We start from the raw sequence: 14,650 nt of genomic DNA, 5'->3' as shown, positions 1-14,650 counted from the left end.
GGTTGCCACCAAGGTTGAGACATGCATTCTCAAAGCAAACAAGAAAACAAAAACAACGTACGGCGAGGCAAGGATATGGAGTGAGGCAGAAGGGAGCATTGAAGTGGTGCCAGTGTTGGACGGTCACTCGAGACAAAAAAAGTTGGGGCAGTTCATCAGCATCCACATCGTCATCAGAAGATCAGCTTTTCAATCTGTGCGACACGGTGATTCGCCGAGGCGCCTGGCCCCCGTCCTCAATCGGTTGGGAACGGAGGGACGGGGTGTCCAGGCACGGCCTGTCCAGGGCCGAGCCAGCTGCGACCGTGGCTGCCACTGGCACCGGCGACATCAATGACAATGGAACAGCGCTATCCCGCCTCCAGTGCAAACCAGACATCAGTGATGCATCAATGATGTCAAGTGCTCTGAGGAACAGGCGGCGCACAATCTGATGCCCCCGAGAGCCACTGGGGTTAGCATCAATGGGACATGGAGGCCACGGGAGGCTGCTGTGCGGTACCGGTGGACGGCGTCAGTAAAAGCGCCGACAACACCTGTAGCCTGCAGGTAGCGGGGCAGGCACCAGACCTCGCGCGGACATGGAACATTGAATAGTTGCACCTTTACACATTGATTCATGTTGTCTCGTTGAACCGTCTTCTACCAGCCAGCGCATAGTCCAACTCTCTGCCTGCTCTTTGCCAGACACACTATTTCTCTTTATTTTAAATATTTACCGCCGTGCTTCCTGCCCCGATCTCCCTACAAACAAGCCGCATATCAACGCACCTCCCGCGCACCAAACCGCGAATGCCCATCCAAAAGTCTCCCAACCCGGCCCTTCGTACAGGTAGCCAGCCATGAAGCTACCAATGACGCCCCCAAGCGCAAACGACGTAGTAAACAGTCCAAACCCAACCCCGTATACTCCCTTGGCTCCCCAGACCCCAGGCTGCCTCTTTTCCTTCTCTTCAATCACGTAGGTAATCTCTGCCATCAGCGGGGTGCTGGACAAGGTGGTAGCAACACCCATGAGTGTCAGCAGCACGCCGAAAAGGACCTTGTGCGAGATGGAGTCCGAGTCGACCAAGCGCAGACAGACAAAGATGGGGATGGACATGAGAAAGCCACCGCTCGAGAGCCATTTCGTGCCGTATCGATCGGATGCGGTGCCGACAACAGGCGACAGGAAGCCGGGCAAGAAGACGCATAGAAATATGAGGCCGGCTGCAAGCGAGTCCCAGTGAAACGTCTTGTCGACGAAAGGAGGAACTACGGTATAAAAGGCGAATCTGAAACTTTCAGTACTTTCTCTCCATGACGTTGCTACACCCCCCCAAAAAGAAAGAAAAGAAGAAGAAATGGCTTACTTGGATGCAGACTGCATGATGCAGCCTAGGAGTGATGCCAGGAGGCGTCTCGATTTGATCAGACTCCAATATGCCCTCGCTGGTCCTGCCACATCCCGCTCAATCGTTCCATAATCGGGATTCACGTCCCCTGAGCATCTCACAGCACTCTCTTCAGGCTGCTGCTCCTGGTTGGCCGTGTTCGAGCCCTCATTCCGCCCACGATGCTGCCACTTCTGCGCGACCTTTCTCTCCACCAACAGCAGCCTCAGCACGATATCGCACACAATCAAGCCAAAAGCGAGGTAATACACGGCAAAATACCCGGCCTTTGCATACGCAATGCCCCCGATAATCGGAGACAGCAAGAAGCCCGCCGTCATGGCCCAGTTCACCCACCCCATCGCCCAACCTCTCTTCTCCCCCATCGTGTCAGCCAGCAACGCCAGACCGACCGCCCAGCATATCGCGGCGCTGATGCCCTGAAGAACACGACCTATTGCAAACAAAGCAATGGATGTACTTAGACATAGTAACAGTGTAGCAGCAGCCAGGGCGATTAGACCAAGCAGAAAGGGCAGTCGCCGTGACGAAGTGCGGTCAGCGTAGAAGCCAAAGACGGGGCTCCCTATACATAAGCCCGCGTTGTACAGCGCGAGGAGGATGCCGTTCCATTTGGCAACTTGGTCGTGCGGCACGCCGACTCGGTCCGTCAGGGCGAAGGGGAGGACGGGCACGAGGATGCCGTAGAGGAATATGTCGGTGAATACGGCGGCGCATACAACGAGCAGGATGAGGAAATTGGAGGAGCGGTATTGGACCAGTACAGGGCGGCCAGTGAAGTTGAAGATGCCCAGTGTCTTCATCTTGTTGCCCATTGTGAATTTTTGTCTTGGGTGCTCGGTGAGCGTCTACATCGCCGAGAACCCCTCCTTGCCCACGACCACAACCACAGCCATATTTATATTTCGTGACTGAGGAAATCTCCACTGCGCCTTCTATCAATGGGTAGCAGTGGTGCGCAGACATTGTGTCTTGGATTGTATTGGCTCGGCGCTCAACCAACTCGGTGAATGAGTATTTCGGCCAGCTCTTTTCGGAAGTTCTGAGGGGCTGTTTCTCTCTCGGAATTGGCATTACGGAGTACATTGTACATTATCTCCGACTTTTGCGCTCCTTATTTACAGGGCAAAAAAATAAGCAAATACTGTAGTTAATTGGATGTTTGTCAAATTGGAGTTTTCCAATCACCGAACAACAATTGGCCTGGAAAACCTGCATGTTACCGAGCACGGCGTGGTTCGTCAAATTGTACGGCGCAGTTTGCAGGCAAGTGCTTCATCTGACTCGACGCCACCCGGCGTGACAGCCGCGACCAGGTCCGATATCTCATGGAGGGGAGCGGGCCCACTGTTACGTCGCGCCACTGAATATTGACGTCCCACCACGTGATTGCGCGCCATGGTCGACCGCGTCTTAATTAACCTCACCACCACCGCTCCCCATTCAAGATCCACGACACCCACGCGTTTCCCCGGACACACTCAGCACTCTTCGGAAGCTCAATTCACCATCCCTGATCACAGGCTACTCAATATTCGCACATGCCTAATCACCCCAAATACTCACCGCCGCCCACCAACGCCATGCTCTCCGTCGCAACACCCATCTTCGGGTTCAATCACCATCCAAGCGTGCCCTCCCCCCTCTCCTCATCACCTATCCGCGCCTCATCGCCCCTCTCCCCCGTCGACAGAAACACCCTCCCCCAGAGGCAAATTCAATCATCCCCCATTCAGCAGCCGAATTTCAAATACGCGTCGCGATCAGTGCGCAAGAACCCCCTGCTGCGGAAGAGGGAGGACGCGCAGGAGTCAAGACGGCTCAACTTCTTGCAGAGCGTGAGACAGAAGCAGGATGAGAAGGCGTGGCAGAGGAGAGATATTGAGGGACAGGTACGATTGCAGACAGTGCCTGCTGTTCGGATCGTGAAATGTACTAATGCTGTTGTAGTTCCTGAAGAATAGCTTGCTGGCTGATATTGGACGACTTTCGTACGATGCGCCAGCTTTATCGGATACGGATTTAGAAGACGCCATGGCGTTTCGAGAAGATGAAAAGCTCGAGCACAATGACCGACATGGCAGTGAGCACGACGATATGACAGATGAGGTGTGCCAGGAGGAAGAAGAGTTCGAGGCCATGATTGCTTCGTACGAGCAACAGAGTCAACTTGGTCAGAGACCGTCGTCGCCTTTACTGTCTGACGAGGACTATGATGATGTGTTTGCTGAGCTAATCGCCCAAGAGCAAGCATATTCACAACCACAATCCTCTGGTGAGCAGATGGATATGTCATGAGAGCCGGAGCATCGTAGCACTTGGATCAAAGCATTTGTGATTGCACTGTACTAAAATTGCACGGAGTTTAGGGGGGTTCATTTCATCGGCGTTGGGTATGGAGGACACGTTGGGCAGTGGCAGGGACTGCTATTGTACAGATTCGTCATTGTGTACCGAGCTCGTGTACGTGGGGTATTATGAGGGTACGGAATATCGAGACAACTAGGAAATCTATTGTGGATTGCATTGATCATCTGCTCCTCCGAATGCTTCTTGTGCTGATGCCATGTCTCCTACCAAGTCTGACGGCGGTGAGCCAGCGGCTTGCATCTGTCACATGTGTCAACGGACTATTGTGGCGATATAAAAAAAAAAAAACAAATACAAAGCCGTCACATACCTTCTGCATTCTATCGACAATATATTCACGGTCGGAGGCGTTGCTGTCGGAGTAGCTGCTCTCCTCAAATTTGGCTACAATCTCTCGAACAAGAACCCTTTGCTCTTCATATCGCTTGAGATCTTCTGCTGGGGTCGAGGACTTATTCTTCTCGAACCACTCTGGAAATTTGTCGTCGAGCTCCTTCATGGGTTCGTACAAAATGTCCTTGTTGGTCAGTTGCTCCATCATGCCCATGAGCATCTTGGAGAATTCTTCCTCACTGCCTTCGCCGTTGAGGTCTCCAGAGGACATTTGCTTCAGCAGCTCAGACATGAAATCGTCACCGCTACTAGTAGCTGCGGCGGCTGTAGCCTGGTCCCCAGATGCCTGCATTCGTTCCATGGTCCGGCGGATTGTCTCTTGGAAGGATGCTTCAGAGGCAGTGCCTGGGGCTCCGGCCTTGGCAGAAGAGGAGCCCGCTGCCCCTGTTCCTGGCGCTGCATCCCCTGAAGCAGCAGCCATTTGCTTGAACATATCCTCAAACTGCTGCTGCATTTCCGGCTATTAGGAATGTATTAGTTCGTGGTAATGACCGACATGGATATGGCTGTAGCAGCATACCGATTGCTCCAGTTCACCTAGCAGGTCAGCCATGCCAGCTTGAAGCTGTTTGGCGAAATCTTCTTCTGAGAATGGCTCTTCTTCAGCAGCTGGGGATTCCTTGGGAGCGGCATCACCCTGCTTGGGTGTTGAAGTTGAAGGGCCGGCACTGCTAGACTCAGTAGGCTTGTTGGCCCCGTCCTCAAGTTTGACGGTTGAAAATTCATCTAGCATGTCTGTTATAACGGAGTTAGAACTCTGCGATTTCCCAGAACCATAGTATAACTCGTGCTCTGGTCTCACCATCCAAGTCGTCTAGGTCATCCTCATCCGGATCAGGCACGTCTTCGGTTGTTGCGGCCGGCTTTGAGGCCCCAGCTGCAGCAGCATTGATATCCGTTGCCTTGACCTCTACATCGCCTTCCTTGATCTCTTCTGGAGCCACAGGTTTTGCGTCCATAGCGTCAACGTCTAGGCCGTCACAGACCAATATCAGATCTCCGGGTGCAAATGCCCTCCTGTTGCTGCACAGCTCTTTCGACTTGCTGGATCAGTTCAGGGGGGATAAAAATAGGACCAGGGTTGGAATATACCCGGTAATCACACTGTAGTTGGAGAGGACGGTGCTTGAAGATGCGATGGAAGCCTGTGTTCCTCCGTAATTTAGTAAGTTGTTTGGTTTTCATGCCCCTCCAACCCTCCACGGCCCAGCAAAGCCTCGCAATAGGTTTGCTGCTGAGCCGAGGGAAGAGTGTCTGGTGGTGGAGACACTGTGACAGGGGCCGGTGGCGGGGTGACGAGGGTACACAGGCCAGGAAGGAGCAACCAACCGCCTAGAAGGTTCCGTCGAGTGGCCAGCACTTTGCCCGACAGTGACTTCTTGGACACCCTCTGTGGTAGGAGTATGGAGTACAAGCAGGTGTGACTACCTGACCACTATCTGGTGGCCTTGGGTTTCGTGTCAGGCACTGTCCCTCCTCTTCCGGCGTGGCCTAAGCGGCCTTGCGGCGCTTCAAATCGTCTCCACTTGTCCTTTTACAACAATTCACCTGTGCTAGTACTGACAACTTCGACTACGGCAAAGCCTTTGCATCCGTGGATTTCTCTTCGGGACAAGACAAATACTTCAAGCTGTGCTCCCCGAGGGCCCGCGACGATAAGGCTGCCAACCCCGAGTGTTGGTTCTGCGATTCTACGTCCACTTTGCATCGCGCAACGAAGACCCCTCATTTGGTAACCTCGTGCACAGCCTTTCGAGTCTTTCGACGGCGATCTCCAGCCAACAGCCCGACCACACGTTGACTCTATCAAGTGCCTTAAGATGGCCCTGTGTCAGAATCGATTACAGGAAGAGCGGTAGGTAGAAGGGGTTTTGCACGTGCTAAAGTTTTGCGCCAGCTCTGACCAGAAATGCAGCAAGCAGTGGCGGCGTGACCACCCGTTTGGCTTTTACGCGAAACCCGCGCGTACAAAGGAGGGAATTTTGGACCTGAAGAACTGGGAATGCGGTGTTCCGGGGAAGGAGAAGACAATCTGGGAAGGTGGCTTGTTCAAGCTGACTATTGCGTTTCCAGAAGGTGAGTGACACCGCTAAACAGCGTCGAAGAGTTGCTGCTGACAATATTTATCTCCAGAATATCCTACCAAACCCCCGAAATGTAAGATGCCGAAGAACCTTCGCATTGCTGATATGACTAACGCCCAAAAACAAACAGGCAAATTTGTACCTCCGCTGTTTCACCCAAATGTCTACCCTTCAGGCACCGTTTGTCTTTCAATTCTTAATGAAGAAGAGGCATGGAAACCGGCGATCACTGTGAAGCAGATCTTGTTGGGTATCCAGGACCTCCTGAACGACCCGAACCCTGAGTCACCTGCGCAGGCCGAGGCGTACAATCTGTTCAAGAGAGATCGAGTGGAGTACGAAAAGAGAGTCCGCCGCGTGGTGCGCGAAAACCCAGCACCTTGATGGATTTTCGACATTGGTTTGGAAATGACGAACTTGGTTCGCTCTCCAACAAAGCATTTGGCTATGGCGTTTGGGGAGGTGTGTTTCAGACAACACGCATGGATGATATTGCGAAGGAAGGTATTCCCGACACAAGACGATGGCATTTACGATGATGTTTTGATGAATTTGCGACAGGCGTATTAGGTTTAGGTTTCGCACAGTTAGTTTTGAGTCTAGCGCCTGATGATAGACTGTAGGGTGCGCGAGACGGAGAAGAACGTCTATGGAGAGCGTGCTTGTTCTAGGGCATGGAGAGACGAATCATTACAAGTCCTTTATTCCCATGAGGTCTATCCACCCGAATACCACCATATGATGTTTGTGATGTTTGCTGCGCTAATGCACCAGACAAACTCACTGGCATTTTGTAGTGCAATTTTTTTTCTAAATTTTCCTTAGGTCATCCGATTAGTGCACGAAAGGTACTGACGCGATGGCCGTCTGGAGTTCGAAAGCCAGTATACTGGATAGCCATCCAACGGCCCTAGTAGAATAGACTAGATAAATTCCCTAAGAAGAAGGTGCAACTGAGACCCTCCCCATCCACGGAGATCTGCGTTCGGCAAAGGGACCCTGCCTGAAGAACCCCTACAGCCCTAAGGTGTCGTACGATTATCTGTCATATTCACTCGGTATGCACGGACGTGGATAGAAAAGGACTTTGGTAGGGAGCGAAACGATAACTGACCAATTTTTGGAATTAGGGAGGTTGACCTTTTATCTGCAGACTACAAAGGTATTAGCGGCACACCAGCCATGTTCCGCGAATGATTGATCGCCTCGCCGAAGTCGGCCGGGTCTAGGCGACCACAGGCTTGTACAGGATATAGGCTCAGCAACCGAGACACAACTACGGAGCAAGGAGCAGGGCGTCGACAGACTCAGCTGTTGATATGAGTGTTATTATCTACACTCCAACTCCAACCAGGCACTCGTATTCCTTCTATACTGACTGTTTCGGTGGGGGAGGGCCCCATTTTCACTGCCGCTTTTGGCCTTGACTCATGCTTGACGAGCTCCGGTTCTGTCGAGTGAGGCCGGCAGTATGGAGTCGTAGTGGCTTTAGGTTTTCCTTACCAAATGGGCATGTGCTTCTTCTGTTCTCCCACCCTTCAACTTTCTCTTCCACAACCAAGATCCGTATACAATTTCCCCCCCCCCCGAACATTTTACTTCGTAGCTTCGCCATTGAAGCTCGGCAGTCACCATGTGTGGAATTTTCGCCTGCCATTGGTACGTACCGTCGCTCATTCCCTCCCGTTGTTGGTTCCCTTTTTTTTTTGAGCCATTTGGAGGGGCAGTCCGATCGGACGGCAGTGCGCAGCCGAGTCACCAAAAATTACCCCGCCAAGAAGTTGAGAAAAGTTGCTGACGAGCGCAATCGACAGCCATCCAAGCGTCCAGAAGTTTAAGCCGACCGCTCTGCGCCTTGCCAAGCAGTAAGTTGACCTTTGCTTATTTTATTGACAAGCGCCTGCTGATTCAATGGTTGTAGAATCCGCCACCGAGGTCCCGATTGGAGTGAGTCCAGCGTCACGAGAGACATCCAGGCCCTTGAGGGACGCATAACTTCCTCGATCAGTCGCTAACACCGAGTAAAAATAGGTGGAAACATCATCTCCAACAACACAAGTAGGTCCAATGGAATGGCATATTGAAAATGGCACGGAATTATGTCTAATCGGTGACTGTGCAGTTTTATGCCATGAGCGTCTGAGCATCGTTGGGGTTGGTAAGTAATGGACCTTGAAAGCCAGAGCTAAACGTGCAGGTGTGCTAAACAACTATCTCAGAGTCTGGCGCTCAGCCTCTGACCAACGAGGATGAATCGCTTGTCCTTGCTGTCAACGGTGAAATCTACAACCATCGTCTGATTCGAAAGCACTTGAGACACAAGTACCACTTCAAGACCACATCCGATTGCGAAGTCATTATTCCTCTGGTGCGTCATCTCAATGCTCCAAGTGATTGTATCTTCACAAAAAACAAGGCCTTGTGGCTGACAGCAATGCTGGGTAGTATATGGAATACGGCCTCGATGCCCCCAACCACCTCGATGGCATGTTTTCCTTCGTGCTCTACGACAAGAATCAAGACCGAACTATTGCTGCCCGTGATCCCATTGGTATCACGACCTTGTACCAAGGATGGACGTGGAAGGAGCCAGGAACCGTCTATTTTGCCTCCGAGCTGAAGTGTCTTCACACCGTCTGTGACAAGATTGTTGCGTTCCCCCCTGGCCATATCTTCGACTCGAAAACTGGCGAGACAACTCGCTACTTCAAGCCCACCTGGTGGGATCCCACCAAGGTCCCTTCAACACCTGTTGATCTGAAGGTGTTGCGCCATGCCCTGGAAAAGGCAGTAAGAAAGAGACTTATGGCCGAGGTTCCCTATGGCGTGTTGCTCTCTGGTGGCCTGGACTCTAGTCTGGTTGCTGCAATTGCCCAGCGCGAGACTCTTCGTCTTAAGCAAAAGGCAGTTGCGGCCAATGCTGCCGTGGATCCCGTTGGAAACCCTGACTTGGGCGAGGGTCTTGTTGGTATCGACGACGACGATAACCTCTCCACTCTCACCTACCTTCCCCAGCTCAACTCGTTCTCTATCGGTCTTCCCGGATCGCCAGATAACAAGGCTGCCCTCGAAGTCGCCAAATTTCTTGGGACCAAGCATCATGTCATGACATTCACCATCGAAGACGGCCTCAACGCTCTTTCGGATGTTATCTACCATCTTGAGACCTATGATGTCACCACCATTCGAGCCTCTACTCCCATGTATCTGCTCTCACGTAAGATCAAGGCTATGGGCATCAAGATGGTGTTGAGTGGCGAGGGCAGTGACGAGATCTTTGGCGGATACTTGTACTTCCACGCTGCTCCTGATAAAAAGGCTTTCCACGAGGAGACTGTTCGTCGCATTAAGAACCTACACTACGCCGACTGCCTGCGTGCCAACAAGTCTACTTCTGCTTGGGGTCTGGAGGCCCGAGTTCCCTTCCTTGATAAGGAGGTACGTATGGCACGCTGAAATTTGACGTTCAAGAAGGACGGTGAGCTGACAATAGTTTGATAGTTCCTCGAGACAGCTATGAACATTGATCCTCAGGACAAGATGATCACCAAGGACCACATGGAGAAATACATTCTTCGAAAGGCCTTTGACACTTCAGATGAGCCTGGTACTGCTCCCTACCTGCCTGAAAACATTCTCTGGCGACAAAAGGAGCAGTTCTCTGACGGTGTCGGCTATGGTTGGATCGATGCCCTAAAGGACCACGCTGAGCTGCATGTTACGGATGAGATGATGAAGAACCCTAAAACTGAATGGGGCACTGATATCCCTGACACCAAGGAGGCGTAAGTCGAAGCTATGATACTGAAATTGAAGATATGCTAACACAGACCGCAGTTACTGGTATCGGTTGATGTTTGACGAGCATTTCCCTCCTTCGTGTGCGTCGACCGTTCTGCGCTGGACGCCGACATGGTCTAAGCAGACTGACCCCAGTGGAAGGTGTGTATAGTATTTTTGATTGACAAGACATTCGTGACTAATGGGTTTTCAGAGCCATTTCCACTCACAACGAGAAGTATGAGAACGCTGCATAAATGGTGATGTCCTCGCAATTACCTGCGAGGCAACAGGGACATATACGGGATATGCAGATTTGAAGGACTACAAAAAGTTGCGTGATCGGTCAGTGTTTGAGCATTTGAACTAGTTTTTTGGCCGCTGGTGAAATATCTAGATATGGTAGACAAGCTAGGGCATGGATAGAAGATATACAGTTACATTACAACACTCGTACGCAAACCGTAATAACTAAAAGCAAGGCAACAAGGACAAAGTTGAATGCACTGCGCCATTTGTAGACTCTTGTTCGTTCAGGATTTACTGCATCGATGAGGTTCATGTGTATCAACTCCGAGGTGGCGTTGATACCAATCTTAACACCAAGCAGGTTGTAATCCTTGACAAGCGCAAAAACTACTCTCGTTTGAATTACGTCCCCTTTTAAGAGACTGAATGAAAGCAGTGCTCAGTACGACAAATGCAGAGCATCATGTTCAGCACTTATGAACACAGAAAACGAGTAGCACATCATAATATTTGACCTGACAAGGATATATCTAAAACAAGCTTGTCGGGCGCAATACCATGACATACTGGGATTTGCTACGGGTGTTTGGCCATTGGCAAATACGCCCTGCCTGGAGCTGTGAGAACGCAAGCTTGGCAAGCTACCGTGGTGATTCTAGTTATCTTGATCGACTTGTAGGGACACTGGTCATTTGACCACTCAATCGAGGCTTGTACTCAACATCTTGAGTTTGTCGCTATTTCTGGATATGGTAATATAAGCCCCTGAGACGACAGCAGTTCAAGTCGTATCAGTTGACAGCCGATGTCCTCCTCAGCTGACATCGAGGGACAAGGCTGGAACACTCATCAATTCATCTCATTCACCCTCCATTTCGACCCCCACCCCTTTGGGTCAAAAAGGAGCAGATTCTGTCTCAAGTCGGATATGGTGTGGCATGGACACTGGGCTCAGGCTGGGGCCACACCCGAACATGCGACGAGTGACAGCGCCTTAGTTGGCGCAATACCGTCCACGTGGGCCATTGTTGGGGTGCCTGGCGCAAAGTCACGATGGCACTGAGAACGCCGCCGCGGGGAAGAGGAAATGAGAAGATGGCGGAACTGAAAGAGTGGCCATTTTGTACAGGACCCAAACACGGTTGCCGCGTCCCCCAGGCGCGTGTGCGTGTCTGAACGTATATTTCGGCTTTCACAGCTGGCTTAATAATGGGATCGTCGTTATTGTGTACACGAGCATGGATGGTGTCTGTGAGTCATGGCTTTCCCGCAGAGAAACCCTGAACGTCTGGAGTTTGCGTCTGGAGACGACTCTACCAGTGGGCGGTGGACGCTGCGCTTGACCCGTCAATCTTTATTTGGTGCGGTTTGTCTCGCGAAGCCTCTTGGAGAAGTTGGAGGAGCGCATGAACAACTAATCCGCCATGGCCGCCGTGGCGGCGCTGCATGATCAAGGTGATGCATCCGGCCTAGCGGTTTGAGCTGTTGGCGAAATACCAGCGGACCCGACGGGACCATCATGTTAGGACGAAGACAGAGAGATGGATGGATGCCTTCTTACAAGTTGCCATCAGCAGTCGAGCTGGTGCAAAAGCACGGAGTAGAAGGCGCAGGAATATGCAAGCCGTCCAATGTCCACAGCAGATGTGCTTGTCAGCTACTGTGGCCCACTCCATGCAACTACCATGATTGTAGCCGTGAAATTTATACAGAAAAGACTGCTGAGACGGACAAGGATACAACTACAAGATCATGTATAATTTGACCGGCGATTTCTTGTCCACACTTTCCGACCATTGATTCCCCGTTTCCTCTATCCGTGTTGCTTGCCCCAACATTGTTGGTCTGGCAAAGTGGGTCTGAAGCACACAGCCACCCAATCAGCTGCTGTCGCACTTGACCCGACAATTTCCCTATGTCCGCTGGGGTCCCGAAAACTTCCCACCTCTCGCCAGCTCTGGCCCTTCATCTCCTTGCCCATTGCAACTCACGTCACAACATCATCGCTCTCCTCCATCACTCTCCCAGATACCAATTCTTTTCTTTACCTCCTCGCTCCCTCCATACCTCCAGTCAAGATGTCTGTTCCCGCCTTTTCCGACATTGCCAAGCCGGCCAACGATGTATGCGTTTATTCCCCCGGTTCCTGCCATGGCCGTCTGCTCCTCGGCATACGTTGTACTGGACTCAATGGCTTTTTTTTATCGAGCTCAACAACTCGACCCAATGCCATGATATTTGCACAGAGAGCATACTGCTAACATTGCTTTTTCTTGTAGCTCCTTAACAAGGACTTCTACCACCTGTCAGCCACCACCTTCGAGTTCAAGGACACTGCCCCCAACGGCGTCGCTTTCAAGGTCACTGGCAAGTCCAGCCACGAGAAGGCCACCTCTGCGGCTGTAAGTATTGCGTCCCCGTTCAATCCAACTTGGAACGGCTGCTTCTCGCTAGGAAGCAGGCATCAGGTGTCAGGTCTTGCGCCGTGACAAATGCTGACGTTGCAACAGATTGAGGGAAAATACACCGACAAGCCTTCTGGTAAAACTCCCCGCCCCAAGTCTCCCCGTCGTCCCGGTATACGACGAGATGGCTCCCTCCCTGTCGTTTCTGTATCACGCATTCTCGGGTCCGCCGCCTGCTGGCCGCTCGAGTTCGCTGCTACCATCCAACCCGGCTACGCTCAGCTGCTAACGAGGTATACGCGTACAGGCCTCACCCTGACCCAGACCTGGAACACGGCCAACGCCCTCGACACCAAGCTCGAGGTCAACGACACCCTCGCCAAGGGCCTCAAGCTCGAGGGTCTCTTCAACTTCCTGCCCGCCACCGCCGGCAAGGGCGCCAAGTTCAACCTCTTCTTCAAACAGCCCGGTTTCCACGGCCGTGCCTTCTTTGACCTGCTCAAGGGCCCTGTTGCCAACGTCGATGCCGTTGTCGGCCACGAGGGCTTCCTCGCCGGTGCCTCTGCTGGCTACGACGTCAACAAGGCTGCCGTCACTGCCTACAGCGCTGCGGTTGGGTACGCTGCTCCCCAGTACAGCGCTGCCGTCACTGCCACCGACAACCTGAGCGTCTTTGCTGCTTCCTACTACCACAAGGTCAACAGCCAGGTGGAGGCTGGTGCCAAGGCTACCTGGAACTCCAAGACTGGCAACGCTGTCGGCCTTGAGGTCGCCAGCAAGTACCGCATTGACCCCGTCTCTTTTGCCAAGGTTCGAACTTGCTACGCACCAAAGTCATGGTACCTCGGATAGCTGACAATTTGTGCAGGTCAAGATTAACGATCGCGGTATTGCCGCCCTCGCTTACAACGTCCTCCTCCGTGAGGGTGTTACCCTGGGTCTTGGTGGTTCTTTCGACACCCAGAAGCTTGACCAGGCCACCCACAAGGTAGGACTTGTTCATTTGATACCTTGTTCATGGATAAAAAAAACAAACGAAACCCCCTGTTGCTAACAATGTCAATAGCTCGGTGCTAGCTTCACTTTCGAGGGTTAAAAAGCTCATAATCACCCCGAAAAAACAACCTCTCATCTAGCAGCTCCCGACATGTGCTACTAGATCAAAAATATCTATCCTCAGATTGAAGCTGCAAAGGGCACGCTTTTTGTATCGTACTAGAAATGTTGCATCGGGGGTTAAGTGGCTTCCGTGTAGATATAGGAGTGAGACGAAAATCTAAATAATGAACAATTCTCACGACACATGTTTTGGCCAAAGTAGGAGGTGAATGTGCTTGAGGTCTAAATTTACCGTACCATACTCTGATGTGTTGTCCAATGCCCCAACAGCCCTATATACAAAGCCATGTATGCCGCCGTGATTGGCCCCTCACCTAACTCTCCGTGTTTCTTGACCCTGGAGCAGCAACACGATAGTATAGTATATATACCGCGGCCATGAACCATGCTGCCAGCAGCAACAGCAGTCAACAAGGCCCCCGTGCCCAACCCGTCACACGCCGTCCCTGTTCCTCCTCCCCAGCCGCATAAACTGCAAGTAAACAAGGGGCGCCACCATGGTCGCCGCCAGGATGCCCATGATGATGAAGAAGTGCCCCGCCAGACTGGTCTGCGGCTCAAACTCGACGTCGTCGTCGCCCAGGGCCCGGCGGCGCTCGTACCGCCGCTCGTCCTGCCGCTGGTGCGTCCGCGCGTGAGCCCGCCTGTCAAAGTGCGGCACGTCGTCGTCGGGCCTGCCCGCGCCGAAGGGGCTGGACCCGGGGCCCATGCCGCCCGGCGCCTGGTGGAAGTGCTTCCACGGGTCTCCCCGCGCCGACGAGGCGGTAGAGGTAGCGGTAGACTCCTCGTGGGCCTGGCGCCTCTTGTCGGCGTGCGCGCCCCAGCCGCCGCTCCTGTAGAAGCTCGGCGGGCGGCC

At 52.5% G+C, this 14,650-nt stretch overlaps 7 protein-coding genes across 7 annotated transcripts in view; 4 read left to right on the top strand and 3 right to left on the bottom strand.

The window, feature by feature from the left end:
• Positions 1-715: 715 nt before the first annotated feature.
• MAA_05564 (Major facilitator superfamily domain protein) lies at positions 716-2,209 on the bottom strand (the record flags this gene model as incomplete). Its single annotated transcript, XM_007823562.1, has 2 exons — positions 716-1,274; positions 1,353-2,209. 2 exons carry the CDS (start codon positions 2,207-2,209, stop codon positions 716-718), a joined length of 1,416 nt encoding a protein of 471 aa, XP_007821753.1.
• A 726-nt stretch (positions 2,210-2,935) lies between these two features.
• Positions 2,936-3,692, top strand: MAA_05565 (uncharacterized protein; the record flags this gene model as incomplete). Its single annotated transcript, XM_007823563.1, has 2 exons — positions 2,936-3,286; positions 3,345-3,692. 2 exons carry the CDS (start codon positions 2,936-2,938, stop codon positions 3,690-3,692), a joined length of 699 nt encoding a protein of 232 aa, XP_007821754.1.
• A 213-nt stretch (positions 3,693-3,905) lies between these two features.
• Positions 3,906-5,116, bottom strand: MAA_05566 (Pex19 protein; the record flags this gene model as incomplete). Its single annotated transcript, XM_007823564.1, has 4 exons — positions 3,906-4,004; positions 4,075-4,617; positions 4,678-4,892; positions 4,960-5,116. 4 exons carry the CDS (start codon positions 5,114-5,116, stop codon positions 3,906-3,908), a joined length of 1,014 nt encoding a protein of 337 aa, XP_007821755.1.
• Positions 5,117-5,977: 861 nt separating this feature from the next.
• On the top strand, positions 5,978-6,625 carry MAA_05567 (Ubiquitin-conjugating enzyme, E2; the record flags this gene model as incomplete). Its single annotated transcript, XM_007823565.1, has 3 exons — positions 5,978-6,012; positions 6,073-6,233; positions 6,291-6,625. The coding sequence occupies 3 exons, from the start codon at positions 5,978-5,980 to the stop codon at positions 6,623-6,625; spliced, it is 531 nt and encodes a 176-aa protein (XP_007821756.1).
• Positions 6,626-7,874: 1,249 nt separating this feature from the next.
• On the top strand, positions 7,875-10,278 carry MAA_05568 (asparagine synthetase 2; the record flags this gene model as incomplete). The annotated part of the gene is made up of 9 exons (XM_007823566.2): positions 7,875-7,900; positions 8,056-8,106; positions 8,163-8,188; positions 8,304-8,399; positions 8,461-8,609; positions 8,687-9,679; positions 9,743-10,026; positions 10,079-10,183; positions 10,236-10,278. 9 exons carry the CDS (start codon positions 7,875-7,877, stop codon positions 10,276-10,278), a joined length of 1,773 nt encoding a protein of 590 aa, XP_007821757.2.
• A 2,070-nt stretch (positions 10,279-12,348) lies between these two features.
• On the top strand, positions 12,349-13,771 carry MAA_05569 (Mitochondrial porin (voltage-dependent anion channel); the record flags this gene model as incomplete). The annotated part of the gene is made up of 5 exons (XM_007823567.1): positions 12,349-12,393; positions 12,550-12,672; positions 12,781-13,485; positions 13,544-13,663; positions 13,742-13,771. The coding sequence occupies 5 exons, from the start codon at positions 12,349-12,351 to the stop codon at positions 13,769-13,771; spliced, it is 1,023 nt and encodes a 340-aa protein (XP_007821758.1).
• Positions 13,772-14,227: 456 nt separating this feature from the next.
• Positions 14,228-14,650, bottom strand: part of MAA_05570 (glycoside hydrolase family 47 protein) — a gene marked incomplete at both ends in the record, with an annotated part of 3,211 nt that continues 2,788 nt past the window's right edge. The window contains one exon of the mRNA XM_007823568.1: positions 14,228-14,594. Coding sequence (XP_007821759.1) covers positions 14,228-14,594 — 367 coding nt within the window. The remainder of the gene's footprint in view (positions 14,595-14,650) is intronic.

This window comes from Metarhizium robertsii (genome assembly GCF_000187425.2).
Source record: "Metarhizium robertsii ARSEF 23 chromosome Unknown MAA_Scf_2, whole genome shotgun sequence".
NCBI classification, from domain to species: Eukaryota; Fungi; Ascomycota; class Sordariomycetes; order Hypocreales; family Clavicipitaceae; genus Metarhizium; species Metarhizium robertsii.
The sequence above is the reverse complement of the archived record's forward strand: the minus strand, read 5'-3'. Positions and strand labels throughout refer to the sequence as shown.